Below are 18,102 nucleotides of genomic sequence, written 5' to 3'. Positions count from 1 at the left end.
GTACACAAGGCTTCCAGCTTGTGCTTGGTCCACACTGCAGCAAATCAGGGAAGTTTTAAGAGATCTGGTCTGATATTTATCTGGATGCTCAGACACTTCACACGCGACCCAGAGGAAGCAGACAATATTCCATCTAGCATTGCCAACTAGAATGGCAGCTCTCCAACACTGCAGCTGTAACTACCTACAAAGTCCATGAATTATCCAGATATTTGTCTTCAGCAGGAGGGCTGGGGGAAAGAGCAAGTATAAAAAAAAAAGAAAGAAAAAAAGCAGCAGGAGCAGAGTACATTTCCAAACACAAGGCAGAGCTACATTACACCATTTGGCCAACACAGGACTGTGATTCCTCCTGAACAACAGCTGAAGCCTTGTGGGAAGCTACTAATATTAGTATAAAAGAATTCTGCTGGCATAGCTTGTTTCCGAAGGGAAAGCTTGCTACAAACTATACTAACCAAAGATGCTTTTGTGTCGGGAAGTTGCATTTACCTTATGAACATTTGTCATTGTAGGTTTGTTTGTTAGCAAACCTCCCTCGTGCAGATTTACCTTTTCAGCAGAAAAACAGCCAGTTAGGCAGATTCAGGGAACAAACAGCACATGAGCCCCTCACACCACTGAAACAGGACACTCACATAGAGTGCCCTTGTAAAACCAGGCAGGAAATTTTCAATATGGTAAGCACGAACATTGCAGGGGGCAGAGGGCAATGACAAAAAGCCAGTCCTTGGACTAAGGCCTCAAGAATGCAGAAAACAGTATGCTGGACACCACTATATTACAAACATGTCAGGTTTTGCCCTTCAAAGAAATAGTAGGGCACTGCTGACTGCTTAAAATGCATCATTTTAGTCCCCCTCGTCCCAAACATTGAATCTTCAACAAAATGCAATTCAAAGCATTGCAGCTTTTGATATGCTGCCCTTTCACTTAAACTCATAAATCCACTGACACAGTGACAGTGTTGAAATACCTTATGTGAACAGCATATATAAAATTTCACTGTTGTACATAAATAATTACAAGGCACAGAACAGCAACCAGTCCAAGAGCTTGTAGGCCAAGAAACCAGAGCATGACCCAGAAGAATATAATTATTACAGGTTCTACTATCCGTTCTCCAAAGTACATCCTTGTGAAGCCTATTCTGATGAGGCTTTTGTTTAGTTCGCCAAAGAGAGTCCCCATTTTTTTATAGTCATCTATTACAGGTTCTGCAGTGTGGTTTCTTTGTCCTTGTTGGACCTGCAAAAAGAAGACAAAATTAAGAAGTATCAGTCATACAATCAGTTCCTATTACTGTGATTCTGAACAAGTCTCAGCTGTTTCTGTTTGACTGAGTATAACTAAGATATCCATGCAACATAGTTACTCCAAATTGAGATGTTAAATAGTTTGTGACTTCAAGTACAACATTAAGGATGACACTCACTTGTCCAAAGCTGGGACATCTGAACTGATACTACAATCATATGACAGCCTGTCTCCCCTCCAGATGCCACTCTAGAGGGATAGATGATGATGCCTGTAATGTCAGGAAGATCTGACTGAAGTAGATTTGTTATAAATTATTTCCAGAATATCTTCAGAACCACGAGAACGACACAACACTATTAAGCATGAACTATAAGGCATTTTGCATCAAAGCACAGGGAACTGAATGAAAGAGGGATACTGGATTCAACTAGGAAGGAGGCAAACATCCATTCCAATGCTGGCGTAGAAAGCTATGAAAGTCAGGCAAAGGCAGACAGACCCAAGGGTCGCACAGACACAAAGGCGTGGTACAAAGAAGCAAAGGGGAAAGGAAACAAGCACTGCACTGCTTCCCAGAAGAAAAATGATGGGGTAAATGCTTAGGAAAGCAGAAGTATATCTTTAGATAAAAATGCCACATTTAAATATCACTGCATAAAACACGACTGTTTCGACATGTAAATTGTAACTAGATTAGAGCTTGAATTCTCATTTCACCTTCCCCAGTGTTCAGAGACCCTTTGCACAAAACCTTATTGCCTTGTGTTTGGGTGTGTCATCACGAACACGCTTTCAAGATGATGAACATGAGTTTTGTAATCCTTCCATTAGGCAGCAATGAAAACACATGCAGCAGGTACTCATCAATACTTCAGTCAGCTAATCAACAGGTCCAACAAATGGCCTGCAAACTCTCTGTCCAATTAGTCTATTCCTTGATTCAAAGCAAACACGTATCTTCAGTTTTGTCTTCAAAGATGAAAGCTATTCTGCATCCCTGGTTACACAGCATGTTCTCACTGGAGAAACAGCAATTCTTTCCCACAGCAGTGCCAGGCTCTTCATTAGAGAGCAAGTAATAAAGTGAATTCCCATACTCACAGAATAACATCCAGTGAAGACCTAAGGAAACTAATACTGTTTTTCTAGGCTAGACTTTATCCCATGATGAAGAACCTTCTGACTAAATAAAGGCTGGGTAACGCACCACAGATGCTACTGAAAAAGACACCAACAAAACCCTTACAGTCCATCAGCTGCATGTGCTTAGGTATTTTGTTTGCTTATTCATAAAGATTTTGGCTTAAGCTTCAGTACTGAATCCCAGAAATGGAAAGGTGCACTAAGCCTAAACAGTAATGAATATTGTGTTCAATTTTTCTGGAGGTTATGCGCTGATAGCCACTGTCCTGCCTCTTTCCAGCCCACTTCTCAGGCCCAAGTTGTCTTCTCCCCCTAGTTTTCAGCATTTTGGTTTTAACTGCGCTTTATTTAATTCCAGTAAGTGTTGTTTGCTCATTAATCCCTCAAGATTAGTCTTTTCAAGAAAGGCAGAGCCTCTTGTGAGCTGCTGCAGACTCGGCAGGGCTGGGGGCTTGCCTTGCAGGAAGATGGTGCTATTACAGGAACTCTCATCCCACTAATCCCAAAGAGCACAGTGAGGCAAACTACTAGCCTAAGTGGTATGTCCATCACACCAATTATGGAAAAGGATGTGCTGGGAAAGGAAAATATATGTTTGCTTCTTGCACGCAGAGAGCATACAGGGAGCATGTCCCTATGGGATGGTGGCAGAGGGGATCAGAGTACAGCTAGCATGAAGCAATGCAGAGACCACTTCTGGGAGAAACAGCTGACGTGCAGGAGAAATCACTGCATTCTCTAGCAAAGTCGCTTAGGCTTTGAACCAGTGGCCACCGCAACCAGGAGAGGGGAAACAAACAAACCACTTCTTTGCCTCTGGATTATTAACGGTACTTGGTTAACGCCCTGGAAGCCTTCACACAGAACAAGGGAGCGCAGCAGTGGCAAGGAGGCTGCCAGCAGGCACATCTCACTGGCCCAGCTAACCATGATTAACTGTATGTGTCCACACTGACAATGTCTGTAATGGTACGAGGCAGCTGTAAGCCACAGGATTTCCCTAGCAGCCCCATTCTACTTTGATAAGCTAACAGCACGAAGTTGCACAGTCTCTTGAGCAGGGCACAGAGTAAATTCCACCTTACTCAGGCTCTCAAGGTCTTATTTGCTTTTTAAAGCAAGACTTTATCATGCCTTCCTCTACTCAAACAAGGGCAGATTCATGAATTCCTAAAGTGATTACACACAGCAAGCCTCTAGGCGCAGGAGGACAAGTGTGTGCTTCATTACAAAACAAGTGTCAAGTTATTTCTCCTAACCAGTTTCAAGAGCTTACAAAACCATTCAGAATGATCATGGAAATGCTCAAGATTTCAAAGTCTGCTTCAGTTAATTCAGGCTGAGTATGTCTTGCTTCAGGCAACTCAGCAAAACCAAGCGAAGCTGAAAACAGATGATCAGCTATAAAACACAGATGGCACATTTTTCTTTACTCTTGCGCAATATTTCACATGCTGGACAAACACTTCCTCAGAGGTGTACCTAAACCAGAACCATTAGGGCAAACACCAGTAATGTTAAAGACTCCAGACTGCTAAAAAATACTAAATAAGCTTGCCACTGGAAATTTTCTCACTGATTTTCAGGGTGATAGTAAACGAGCATGCAGTCCTTTGTATGTGCCAGAAGATCTCAAACCATATCCTCAGAACCAAATACTACTTTTTTCCCCAGAAGTACTTTTCTAAGTGTTATTTGAAATTGGTTTTCTTCAGCAAGCACACAGTTCCCAGCTGACTCTTCATTTCCGTAAGACTATTTTCATACTAAATCTTGCTGAATCAGCCTGAAGCTTGACATAGACACTACCATAAAAGAAAAATGTGGAAAGAGAAAGATACTGTTCTGAGTAGCCTCCTATTCCAATAGAGCTGCTTCAGTTAAAAGCAAAGTAAGTTCCTGTTCTAAGGTGCTAGCTTTAAAAACCAGCAACTCAGTTTTGGCTTCATAACTTCCGTGTTTTCTTTTGTGTATCAAGAGGAAGCAGAGGGAATTTCTGTAAGTGCACTAGCCCCCAGGAAATCACAGTTTCAAGGCCTTTACAACAGCAGCTCTCCTCATAGCTAACGTGCTATTCAGGGGAGCACCCCCAGAATTCATTTGCCACAAAGCAGGAAGGAACATAAGAAAGGTCTACTTCCTCTGTAGTAGTTTATTTGCCTTTCCTCCCTCTTTCAAAGTAGACAGGCACAATGAAGAAATTCAGAGGGGCTGGGGGAGCAAAAGTGCAGCCAGAGATCCAGCTAGATACAGATGGACACATGCCCAAAGTATCTCCTGAAAGGAGAGGAACAGCAGTACTGTCTCCTGAACTTCTCTCCCATCCTTCCTCTAACTGCTGGAAAGACACTCACCTAACAAACACATACAGGATTATTTCTGAAGGAGAAAGAGGCTTCCCTGTGTGAATGAAGCTAAAAAAGAATGTATCAGAAATGCTGACTGCATTTGTTTCCTTACCTAATGTTATCAACTTTCTGTAATGAATTACTTCTTACTGTAATTTAAATTAATTTTACATCTAATTGATTTTATTTTAGACATCAATGCCCTCACAGCAAATCACACTAGCAGATTCCTTTATACAAATGTACAACCACTGTGTATGACTTCATTGGCTGAATTTCCTTTTCATTTTATATTCCTTAAATGCTTTCATATAGTGTGTTTGGGTTTTTTTTTTTTTTTTTAATTTAAAAAATATTTCATAGAATCATAGAATGCTTTGGGTTGGAAGAGACCTTAAAGATTATCTGGTTCCAACCCCCCGCCATGGGCAGGGACACCTTCCACTAGACCAGGCTGCTTCAAGCCCCATCCAGCCTGGCCTTGAACACTGCCAGATATGGAGCAGCAACAGCTTCTTGGGGCAATCTGTTCAGTGCCTCACCACCCTCACAGTGAAGAATTTCTTCCTAATGTCTAATCTTAATCTACTCTCTGCCAGTTTTTCAGGTCCATGTCTATCCTGGGCTGAGGACTCCAGAGCTGGACACAGTACTCCATACTCCATCTCATATTTGGTTTCTATTTATTTGAAATTAAGCATAGAGTTATCATACGGAACAGAAGTAGTATCTGATCTGGCCTGCTGCTCAGCATGTACGTACAGTGTTCTCCACAAGCCACTGCAGTATCCAAAGATTCCCATCAACCATCTCTTTTTCTCCTGTCTTTGGACGTCTGGTGTTATAAAATTTCCTTCCCTATTCAGGACAGCCTGTTTTTCATCAGCAAAGCTGTTGTCTGCAGTCTCCCACTGTTTACTGGCAGAAAGGCAGAACTTGAGGATTCAAACTCTGAAAATATTTAATATGTAAACTTTGTAACCAAATTTACCCAGCTGGTACGGCCAAAAGGCTTTGGGTCTTTGGATGTTTTAAGGAGAACCATGAGGAGCCCTCTCAGATGCAGGATGTCATAAAGGGACCCATTTGTCAGAATGAAAGTCTCAGAGGACATACTAAGTGCCAGTTCCATCCACTTCCAGTACAGCTGGTGCTCCTGCATCTCTGAAGTGCTTCTGAAAAAGATCTCCCATGAAACTGAATGTTTTCCTGGACTAGCTTGAAAACAACCGAGAAGGTAGAGTCAGCTCAGCCTACTGAACCCAATGAATGGCTGTCTGTGGCTCTACCAGTTACGTAATTTTGTGTTGTGTTGATGATGAACAAGCGTTCTGACCACTGACTGCCCTTGCTTATGGCAAACTTCCATCACATTTACTCAAACTCACTGCTGCCTAAATTCAGGAAAGCACATGATAAGTCATGAGCAGAGGTCACACCACTCCAGCCTGACAGTAGGAACTTTTTCTTCCCATCTCGGGTGTTTTGACCATGCAGAGAAACACAAGATCCCCTAAGAACATACACCTCCAACCCCACCCAAAGAAACCATCTTTGCAATGATTCATATGCTTCATTCTAGGAGAGAAGGATCAAGTTAGAACTGAACTTTCCACAATGGTTTAAGGCTGACCCGTCTGTACCTCCTAAGTATAATGAATGATACAATAACCAGGTTAGAAGGATCGTCAAGGATCAACTGGTCCAATCATTACAGGCAAACCATAACTAAACTAGATTTCCCAACACCCTGACCAGCCAAATCTTAAGTGTCCAGTGTTAGGGAATCCACTACTTCCCTGCGGAGATTATTCCAGTTATTCTAATGTAGCCAGTTCAAGGTCTGTTCCCCTCAAACTGCTGGGAGCACATAGTTCCATTTGCAGATCACAAGTGACTTTGCCAAACCCTTGGAAGATGCAGAACACAAATGGATCCAAAGGGGACATGAACCTACCCAACATATCTGGGAAGTTATTTTCCTGTAGCTAATCAAAGAGAGCATGGAATACTCTCTCACCACAGATGTAGCATTTCTCTGCTACCAACAATGCTAACTCACTGAAGGACAGTACCAATGATGTCCCTACACAAAGACTAGATGCCCTTACACAGCATTGCCAACAAGCTCTCCCTGGAAGCCCCTGCAGCTTCTCTTAGGGGCCCAGCTGATGCTGCAGCACTTTCCTTGGCAAGCAATGGAGCCCGGTGCTCATGCTCAGGACACCCCACACTTGCTGGATGTGGTGGGTTTCCTGGCCACACACGGATCACACATGACAAACTACTGCAACACCTGTGTGTAGGTGAATCTCTGTGTGCTCAGGGTTGTTAACCCTGCCAGAACTTATTCCTGGAAAGAAGAAAGTGGCCTGAAAGGAGGAACACAAGCTGCTCCAGCAGCTGTAGCCAGTGACTCCTGCCGGCCTCCTGGAAGAAAGACAACCCTGCTTCATCACAAACTTTGACACAAGGCTATGTAATGAGGTGCTATGGGGCCACCAGGAAAGGCAGCAGTGGGCTGGATGAATTGTCTGGGAGGACCACAAATGACTCTAAAGCAACTACAACAATTCTCAGTCCCATAACCTCAGCACTGCACTAACTGTGAGAATGGTTGTAATTACAGTCCTGCCTTCCAGGCATTTCATCTGCCGAAGCAGCACTTTGGTCCACAGTTTTCCACACTCACCCCAAGGATGTTGAGTTGGTTTTTTCTTTTTTTTGTTTTTCACTTTGGGATTGTTTTGCAGGCGTGGAAAAAAAAAAATAAAATCAAATCTAGGTAACTGACTTGAATGAAATTAACTGGATGAAGTTCAACAGCCTAAATTCCATGGGAGGAGAGAGTAGATGAACATCAAGAACCTGTTCCACCTGAAGATTCACACTGTTTTGTTAAAAGAAATTAAAAATCTATTCAACTACTCTGAAGGCACACGATCCTTCAACACAAACCAGATAACTTTCCTCTTCCAATTCTGAATGAGTAATGAACTGAAGAAACCCAGCCGCCTTCTGTTGCTCAGACAATTTGACAAATTCCCGCCCCACGCTCAACTTGACAAGAGCACTGGGCTGAGTATAAGTCTACCAGTTTCTCTTTTTCTTGCATCAGCTATCCAAAAGAGTGTTACACAAACATGAACTCAGGTAATGGAGGAGAAAAGGCCAATGGACTGGGAAAATAACTGCTCTCCATGTAAAAGCTTGTGATTTTGAAGCTGAAAAAATGCTGCTGGGCAAGGAAGGCAGAGAGAGAGGAGAGCAGGAAAAAGGAATCCATAAAGATCATCTCCAACACAGAAAAGCGGCAGTGGCTCCAAATTGTTTGTAACATGGCAATCGATCGATCACATTTACAAGGAAAGAAAGAAATGGCATATTGAAAAAAATTATTTCTACATTAGATAGAAAACAAACCCCTTCTGAGCTTCGTAGCAAACTTTTGCAACTTTAACAACTTCCAAATGAGATGTTAAAAATACAAGGCATAATGAGGGTGGATCTCACATTTACACGCCCACCCACACCCTTCCATTTTTTCCCCCAAATAAAAGGTTTCTCTGCAGTATTTAACTCCGCACTATCTATTTTACTCTGGTCATGGTTATTTTTACTCCAGGGAACAGGTGGTGTGTCTGACAGCTGAAGCACGTAGCCACTTAAATGTCAAAAAAGCCTCTGAGATGTGACTTCAGGAACATGCTTACTTGCTGAAGAATACTCCTGTATTAAAGCTGGAGCATTTAATGTTCAGAAGAGAGAGCCTCACAAAGTCATCTCTTTTTAGAAGATACAAACCAAAACTGAAAATACTTCAAGCTCAATCTGTCTTACAGAAAAATACGAGAAGAAAGTGAGCAGATGACGGAGTGCAGGATGGAAGAAACCACAAGTTCCCTCCTCTCCAAAGTAAGAGACCAACTTCTGCTGGGTGCAGACAGGAACACGTACCAACATACAGCTACAGATATCTGATAGCTAGGCAGCCAGCACTGTAAATCCCAGAGGAATGAATTGCCCCATCCTGCTAGTACTCAACCTGCTGACCACTCTGCCTACTGCCACGGACAGGCTTTGGAGATTCACAGCAAGTTCCTAGGTTGTGGCCTCCTCTTTCTGGGAACCACAGCCTTGCCCCACAGCAGAGTACCAGCACAAAACCCTGCGATGCATGAGTTGGCTGGGTGCAGGCTTTCTGCCTCCTGCTTCTCCACCTATGCAAACTAGACAGTTTCGTTACTAGTAACATCTGGCACGCAACCAGGACTTCACTCTGCCTTCTCAGGCTTAAAAATGTTCCATATGTTTACCTAAAAGAAAGTGAAATTTGCCCAAGAACAGCAAATGATTTTATTGGAAATGTTTCTGATTTTCCTCCTTTCCGACTATAGCAGGAAGAGATCATTATCCCCTCATAATCCTTTGCTAGCACGAAACTAACAATTAGTGTTTGACCTTGTGAATGTAAACAGTGAAAAGATCTTGATAGTCAGCCAAGAGACTGACTATTAAGACAAGATTAATTTCAACTGTCTGCAGGAAAAAAAAGCAACAAACAGGTTCATTTCTCTAGGCTATTTTTAATCTGATTTAATCTGATCTTTAAATCTGAAAAGATGAATAGATTAGAAAATGAGGGAGAAAAAGCCTCACTTCCAAATGAAAAACAAGACAAAGAAAAACTACTAAGTTTACTTGTTCCTCTGGGGGAAAAAAAGCAAATGTAAGAAAACTAGACAAATTCTTAATACCTAAAGTACTTTACAACTGCTGCAAACAGCAGTGTCATATTTAGAGGAAGTTTAAATAAAAATATTGCAAAATGATGATTGGGTTAACCTTCATTCCACAGCAAGAATCTAGACGCATCAGTAAAACAGAAACAAGATGTTTCTATAGAAACAAGCAACAACATCATACAAAAAGCAACTGCACTGGATTCCCTTAGCCCGCTTTTACAGCAACTCAAGCTTAGATCAACAATTGCTGGATCAAACTTTGAAATACCAGTAGTGTTTTTGCATTGAAGAGGTGAAAAGACTTTTCCAGATACTGAAGTTGCGCACATACAAGGCAGAGAAGGCTTCAAGAGCAACAGAGGCTTCTCTCAATAGACTATGGTTGAGTCCTGTAATTTCAGGAGTAAACTTCCCCACTAATACAGCTTGAGATGAGAAAGTGTCACAGACAAGAACCCAGCACAGGAGAGGAAATCTCCCTGCCTCATGTTAAGATCTGCTTCTCTCCCTGGTGTTTAGACTGTCCCTTTTGCTCCTACTAATGTCCCTGCAACTTGTTCCCACCCATGTTGCCATTTTACATAGAGACCAGATCAAAACCAATTTCTAATCCGTCTTTTCCTTACACCTGCAATACTTCATTTCCATAGGATTTTGTTCATCAAAGTGTCCCCACTAAAGTTGGTCAGCTCAACCCAGCAAAAGGCTTGCAATCCACTGTACATCCAGTGTGGTATCAATGCACTGGCTTGCTGAAAAGCATCAGCTGTTTTCTTCAAATCCTTCTAAGGTTCAGAAACTCCATTAATGCTTTTTAGAAAGTTATTATCACATATTACTTTGTAGCCATGAATGACTGCAGAATTAAATTACTTGTAGAGCCAGAACAAATTTGAGATTAAGCCTTTCCGCTCAGGTATTGCTATTTTTGGTTTGGAAACAAATCCCAGCAACTGCAAGCAGGAGAAACCTACAATTTTCAGATTATCTCAGCATGGAATAAATTAGAAATAGGTTTCTAGCCTTGGGCACCACAGTTTCCATACATACAAGTTTACTTTAAAACATTCTTGGCCTCCACTAAGTTAGGACCAAAATGATCCCCTTCCAGGTAACAGAGCACACATCTGTCCTACAGTCCAATGAACAGTGAAACACATGAAGGATACCACAAAGCTGTTGATATCATCCTCTAGTTTTGCTTCTGCTCATTCTTTTCACGCTGGAGAAATACTAGTGATATTGGAAACTTTTTAAAAAAATCTCAACACCTGAACTTAGTTAAATCACTCATACCTCTTCAACATAATTCCCAAAGGGAAACACCAAGGACTTTTTATAATTGCTCCTCTAAATGTGAAGCCATCTATTATTAGATAAAATACTCCACTTAGAGATAAAACACTGTTCAAAATAATAATAAAACATCCCAAAGGGTTACAAAGTCAGGTTAAAATGTGATTGCCTAAGCTGATTTATCTGCTTGTGAATACATGCATTGCTTATTAACTCTGAATTTTTGTCACTAGATTTAAAGTCCCTTCCAACACAAACCATTCTGTGATTCAGGCATTTTCTAGGAGAAGTGTTGGTTTTAGTTTAGCTGTCAGACAGCACTTCAGACTCTATGTATCCTAAACTAGCATGAGGTGGAGATCCTGGCCTCACTGAAGCAACTGGGAATTATGCCATTGCTTCCATTTGGATTGCAAAAGACTAAAACCCAGTACTGCCCAGAAAGACAAATTTTCAGTATAGAAGACAGCCACAGTGCCATGGCTTTCAGGAACCCTGTTCGATGTAACAAAGCCTGGCTTCAAAGTTGTGTCTCTTGCTAACGCCACCTTATGTCCTGATGTAATGCAGGACTTTGGCCTCACCTTTTATTATTACACACTCGCCTGCATGTCACCCTTCTTTTCTTATTTCACAGTTTAATTTACAGGTGTTGATGAGATTCAGACCTGTAGCGGTATGACAAAGGCTAACCTATTTTAGAAAGTGGGCTAGGGAAGGAGATTTGTGGTCCTTAACTCTCGCAATGTTGAAAATACAGGACAACTTGTGCATCTGACCAGTAACTACCAACAGGTAGGAATAAATTGTGAGCTCTTAGGGTGAAGCAGCAACCTCCTCCTGTGGCTTCAGAAGCAGCTGAGTCTTTTGTTGTATTCACATACCACTTGTGAACAACAGCAGTGCAATGTAGGTGAAAGAAACCACCCAGGTTCTGTGATGCTTCAAAGACTAAAGTAAACATAATTATTATCTTTGCATGCAAACCTACAAAAGATATCAATCACATGATCAACCAGTTCAGCTCTTAAATCTAATCACTGAATTATGTAATTCTACAGTCCACAGCAATAACAATTCCAAAGGTTACATATAACATTTAGTAACCTATCCTTCTATTCTTTTCAAAGTGTACCTGTCAGTAACCTCATTAAGCATTGTCCTTGCTGATGTAATAATGAGCTTCAATACAAGACAAAAGCCAGAGGGTTTGACACTAAATAAATAGATTTCTTCCCTATAGAGTACTATCTTTAAAAACAATAAACACTGAAGGGTGTATATATTATTATTTAGGTCCTACTTGTCAGGAAGGTTTTCTTTAAGCAGTATGTTACTAGGCGTGATCTTAAACTTGGTTTATTTTGGAGGAAACTGAGAAAAAAACCAAATCACATCCAGGTTACAGGCTCCAGATCCTCACCAAAAAGCCCTCTCAAAAAAGGCCAAAGGATTTGCTGTCATTCAGGCTTTACTTTACATCAGATGAGAGAATTAAGAACTTACACCATGGTCAAAGCAGATTTTGACCAATTTATTTCTTTTGCATAGCACATAGCACTAAGCCGGCACAAACATTTATACTTCATGAGAGAACATGAAGCAGGACAACACAGGCTGAGGACCAGTGGTTGTGTTAACAGTGTAAACACCCTCAGCAAACACTAAGACAATGCTAGGCCTCCATGAGGGACTCCAGGTAAGGACCCAGACTGGAAACAGGATTCCTGCCTGCTGGAACGGCAGAGTTCAGCAACAGCCCCTCCATGAGAGCAGAAAGGACAGGGAGAACTGAGGCTTGATGAACCAGGAGCCCCTTCAAGTCAAGCTACGTGTCTGTGCTGCTCTTGAAAGGACAATCTGGGACCTTCTGTCAAAGTCTGCAGCACATGTGTGTATCGCTAACTCTTCACCTAGCTCTAGTCCTCCCTACACAGAAAACTAAAATACTTTATCAAATTATGATTATTTTTACTGTTATTTGATAAAATATTCACATTCTCTATGCATAGTAAATAAAGGCAACTGATACTCCTTATTTCCAAACATCATTTTTTATTTACCCAGCTGCTGGCACCTCAGTATGCAAAAAAAACCATGCTATGACCGTGAAATGTTTCCAGTGAACAGGAAGGATCTTCTCTTTCTTCCTAATGGCCTATATAAATTCTTTGCCTTGCAAAAACATTACACCCCAACTTGTCAGAAAGAGCCACAATCACTACCTGTGCCTGAGAACAGTGGGAAGAATGCTTCTTAGCCAAGCAGCCCTGCAGCCACCCAAGCAGTAGTTTTACCAACCTCTTTTAAAGATGTGTTTAGGCAACATTGGAAAGCAGTTCTTCAGCATGCACCATCCTCTGGAACCACAATTACACACCTGTCACTAACAGAGAAGCAGTGGTAACCTGCAGGGAGCTCCCTCCTCAGTGTGGAGTTACAACCAGTTTGGCAACAGTAACACCTGACATGACCTGATGCGACTTTTAAACCCCCCTTTTCAGGGAAGACAGCAGCCAGAGTGTGTTTCTGATTCCCCTCCTGCGATATCCTGCAGGAGGGCTTGTGGACAGAGAGAGGGGAACTGCTGCACCTCTCAGCGCATCCCGCCTTACCTGGCATTCAGGTACGTGCCCTGCTCTGCCCTATTTTTCTACAGAAAGGGACAATGAAGATGCACTGACTTACTTAAGTCGTTAACAAGTGAATTCTCAAGTACCAGTGTCTTCCAGCAGTGGCCCACTTCTGGCTGTAAAATCTGGCAGGTACTACCAGATGCTTTCAAATACAAAGCTATTCTATTTGTGGAAGGGTTGACTTATGTTTGAGTGCAGTCATGACCATCTTATAAGAATTTTCAACAGAAATCATTCAGAAATTGAACAAAACTGTCTGGAAATTACTTTGGGATGTTCTCTAGGAGCTCTGTCTGCCCCTGTGCAATTATCAGCGCTACTGCATTTCTCTTAACCGCTCATGGCATTTGGAGTGGATCCTTGCACGTAAGTATTGAATATGAAAAAGGTTGTGCTCTGTTTTTCTGTATATGAAACATCAATAAAGGTGCATTAAGAACTCTGCCTTTGCCTAAGCACCAGGACAATGCTGTCTGAGAAACAAAGAGTGCGTGGCAAGCCATTTACAATTAAGAATAGGGAAATGTACACAGCTTTTTTCATTTCCTAAGCAAAAGGCCACTTCCATCCACCATGCCACAAGAATGCATACCCTGAAGAATGCAGACAAATCAAAGAATGCGTGGATATGTTTCTCCAATGACAATATTCAGTTTCAGAAGCAAGAAAACAATTGAAAGCTTGATATATTTAAGTCTTTAAAAGAAAGACTGAGAGCTGAACTATCAGAGGGTGACAACAGCACCCTAATGATTGCCAGCGAGATATTCCCACGTGATTGCTGTGCAGGGACCACCCTTGTACATCTGGAGAAAAGAAGGCTCAGGGGAGACTTTATCATCATGTTCCAGTATTTAAAAAGAGGCTACAAAGAAGACGGAGACTCCCTTTTACAAGGAGTCACATGGAAAAGATAAGGGGTAATGGGCACAAGTTACAGCTCTGGAGATTCCAGCTGGACCCCAGAGGAAATTTTTTCACAATGAAAACAATCAACCATTGGAATAATCTCTCCAGGAAAGCAGTGGATTCCCCATCACTGGACACTTCTGAGATTCGGCTGGACATGGCACTGGGACATCTAGCCCAGGTCATACTTTCTCTATAAAGGTTGGAAAAGACGATCCCCGAGGTCCCTTCCAGCCTGCTCCTCTATGAGTGTAGGATCTGCTTCCATCCTCTCCCACGCGGATTATGCGTCTCGGCGGGAAGAACAAGGGTCAGACGGGTACACGGCGGGGGGAGAGATATACTCTAGCATCCCGCGGGGGCAGCCCCACGCAGCCGGGTTGCATAAGCCCCGCTCAACGGCGATGCTACGGGTGAGTCAAAAGGCGTTCACGGTTCCCCATCGCCTAACGGCGGGGGCAGCCCCGTCCCCGATGCTGCTTGCAGCCGCTGCCCACCCTCCGGGACCCCTCACCTGCTCCTCCTGGCGCCTCCGGTGCCGGGCGGGCGCTGCTAGCGCTTCCCGCTCGCACTCCCCGAGCGGCGGTGGCGGTGTCGGCGGTGGCGGTGTCGGCGGCAGCAGCTCCGCCGCCGAACCCATGGCTCTTCCGCGCCCAGCGGGGCCACAGCTCCCCGCTATTACCGCCGGGGCGGGACCGTCACGGGGTACGGGGCGGTGCCGCAGGGAGCGAGGAGGCGGCCCCTGGCAGCGACAGGAATGTGGGACCTAGGAGGGGAGGAGCCTCTTCCTTCTCCTCCTCCTGTTGCTGCTGCTCGGTGCCGCCTCAAGCGGGAGCTACCGAGGACAGTTGTCTGCGGCTGGTTAAATACAACAACGACAGCCCGGTTTCCCAAGGGTTGGTTAGAACCGGGAAATGCCAGGTGTTTAAAGCGTTAATTTTAGCACCGCGTCTCGTTGGTGTGTGTCTGGGGAGGAATGCTGGACTGGCAGCACAAGGTGTGGCGTTTGGTGTTCCTCCGAAGAAAGAGGAAACTGCTTTTCTGAAGCTGCTCCTCTTAAAACCAGCTGATGGACACGAGGAAGAAGGAAATTCAACAGCAAATCTAGAAGATAAGACTTTAGTGTCCCACAGAGCTCAGGGTGACAGTATGGAGGACTGAAATGTTAGTGGAGATGTGCCACCATACTGGGGTGTGCCTGGCTCCCGGGCCCAGTGGGGGAGCAGCGCTGTGCCTCTGAAGAGAGGGAATCATAGAATCACAGAGTGGTTTGGGTTGGAAGGGGCCTTAAAGCTCATCTGGTTCCAGCCCCCTGCCATGGGGCAGGACACCTTCCACTAGACCAGGTTGCTCCAAGCCCCATCCAGCATTACCTCACCTCACTTCTGCCAGCCCTGAATGTGCTGTCAATAGAACCACCCCAGTACAACACAGCAAGAAGCAGCTCTCAAAAGTGTGCGTGGCATTCGCAAGCTGTGGCGGGACCACTGATGGCACCTTTGTGCATTTTTCTCCTCACCCAGAAGCCACTTCATGTATTAATTGTGGCAGGTCTGCTCAACTGTTATTTTTCCAAAGGCAATGACCAGAGGTGCCAACAGGTTGCATGGCAGTAGGATTCTGTGGAAATCAGACATTCAGATGAATTTTATATGGCTTTCTGGTGGTTGAGTGTGGATCCCACTGTTGTTTGGAGGGAATTCTACCTGTTTTTTTGCTTTTCCTGTTGTTATTGTTGGGCAACAGTCAGCAATAGCTGTAGGAAACAAACCCATCACATAGAAAAGCTCATGTATTGTGATACAGTCACTTTAAAAATGTGGAACAATACACAAGCCATACCAATTGTCAGGCCTTTTGGTTTGGATGCAGGAGTTGAGGCCAGCACAGGGATAGCTGCCCTGCGGCTCCTCTTCTGATGGAGCAGCTGGACCCAGCTGCTCCCCGAGGTGCAGGGTGGCCCAAAGCAGTTTGTCCTGATGACCTAATTGCTTGTTCAGAGTTCTGGTCCATGACCCATTTGTTAACAGTGTTTCTCAGGATCAGGGACAGGCTTGGAGGAGTATCAAGCTGTTGAAACAGTGCCCATAAACCATTGCAATACTGCTGGAATGGGGAAATACTGGACATCAGGAAAAATCCAATGGACATCAGCACTGAGGGCTGTTGTAATATATTCCTGTGCATGATGTGGCTGCTCAGCAGCAGGTCTGTAAAACGTCCCTGAGGTTCTCTGCTCCTTCAGTCATTTGTGAAGCAATGGAGTGTCACACATAGTAAACTCTCTCTGAAAGAAGACCTTAAATAAAGCATTGATTAGGTGTACCTTTCAGTGAGCTTTTTGGTACACTTCAGTACACTTAAACGTCTGCTGGTTTATGGATCACAAAAACTTGTATTAGATTTTGGTTTTTAGTTGATGCTGAGGCTGCTGTTCTGTACAGCACAGCTTCTGGTCCCTGCTGCCTCTCAGAGTGACCAGTGACCGCTGTGCCAGGAGTACTATAATGTGTGCTGTCTTTATGATAGGCAAAAAAGCCATGTGCCAAAGAAATTGCAGAGATGCAAGTTAAAGGGCAGTTTCTGGAAAGTAACTATTTTGCATGAGGCAACTTGCAGTCTATTTGTAATATATATACAGACACGAATTCTCCCAAAAGTTAGAGAGGTCCACTTGCATGACTGTCATTTGGGAGTCACTAAGGAGAGCTGGAGCCTTATGATAAAGATCCGTAATTCAGGGGGTTTCTGAACAAACAGTGGTTGCAATAGGAGGAAGAGCAAATACTACAGCTTTGCTCAGAGGTGGGACAGACTGAGTGTACTGGCCTTGCTGAAAACTGGACTGCAGAACATAGAAACAGCTGGAGCAAGTGAGACTACAGCTCCCTCCACATGGGTGTCTGCTCGCTAGCCATAGCCAATAGTAGGGTAAAGAGTAACATGCTGCAGCAGTGCTTCTTGAGAGTACTCTTTTGGCTTCCAGTAATCTGAGGCTCAAAGACTTTCTGATCCCAGGCGCTGAGTTGGATAGTTGGACAGTGAGGGCAGTATTTCAGTGGTGGGATCAAAGGCAGAAGAGGGAAGGCATGCTACCACAGGGATCAGATGTGGCTAAGTCATTCAGAGTGCTTATATTGGCCTTGTTGCCCTGAGGAATGCATCTCTTTCATCCTGCACATTTTTCCCATGCCCTTGGCATTCACTAGTACTGCTATACTGCTGCCATGGCTGGGGCAGTGCGCCCCGCTCCAGGGATGTCAGCTGCCCTTTCCCTCAGTTCTTCCCCATGCCTGAGGGTATGAAGGCAAAGATGACGCCTGCCAGACTGCAGGCTGTGGTTTGATGGTACGATAAAACCAGTTTCAGGCCATTTAATTCCAGGCTGAAAAGGCCATAAAGACCTTTGAAGCAACAAAGACACATTGCTGGTTCAAAAGTTTTTGATAGCGAAGCACTGTGCATACATGTCTGATGCCAGAGCAGGTACTGTGCGTCCTCTCCTTCAGCTGTCAGAAAGCTGTCACGAACACCTTCCAGCAGCCTAAAATTTGGCCTTATGTTCTAGCCCATTCGGTGGGTACACAATTGTGTGCCTACATCAGCTCCAGACCAAGTTGGGCCTTTGGGGTTATTCTTAACACAGAACTTACCCTTGGGGGGACTCAGAGAGGACGGCAACAAGATACAGTGGATGTATCAAGTTCTCACCTGCTTCCTACCTGCCATTTCCTATCAGTGGCAACTCAGCTAACCTGCTTCCTC

General features: G+C 43.8%; 1 protein-coding gene across 1 annotated transcript; it reads right to left on the bottom strand.

Annotated features, from left to right (window-relative positions):
- Positions 1-1,002: 1,002 nt before the first annotated feature.
- FAM241A (family with sequence similarity 241 member A) lies at positions 1,003-14,984 on the bottom strand (the record flags this gene model as incomplete). The annotated part of the gene is made up of 2 exons (XM_080621080.1): positions 14,852-14,984; positions 1,003-1,248 (listed from the first exon to the last, which is right to left on the bottom strand). The coding sequence occupies exons 1-2, from the start codon at positions 14,975-14,977 to the stop codon at positions 1,003-1,005; spliced, it is 372 nt and encodes a 123-aa protein (XP_080477206.1). The 5' UTR covers positions 14,978-14,984.
- Between the last annotated feature and the right edge of the window lie 3,118 nt (positions 14,985-18,102).

Source organism: Psittacula echo (assembly GCF_963264785.1).
Source record: "Psittacula echo genome assembly, chromosome: 1".
Taxonomy (NCBI): domain Eukaryota; kingdom Metazoa; phylum Chordata; class Aves; order Psittaciformes; family Psittacidae; genus Psittacula; species Psittacula echo.
This window is presented reverse-complemented; position numbering and strand designations above follow the sequence as displayed.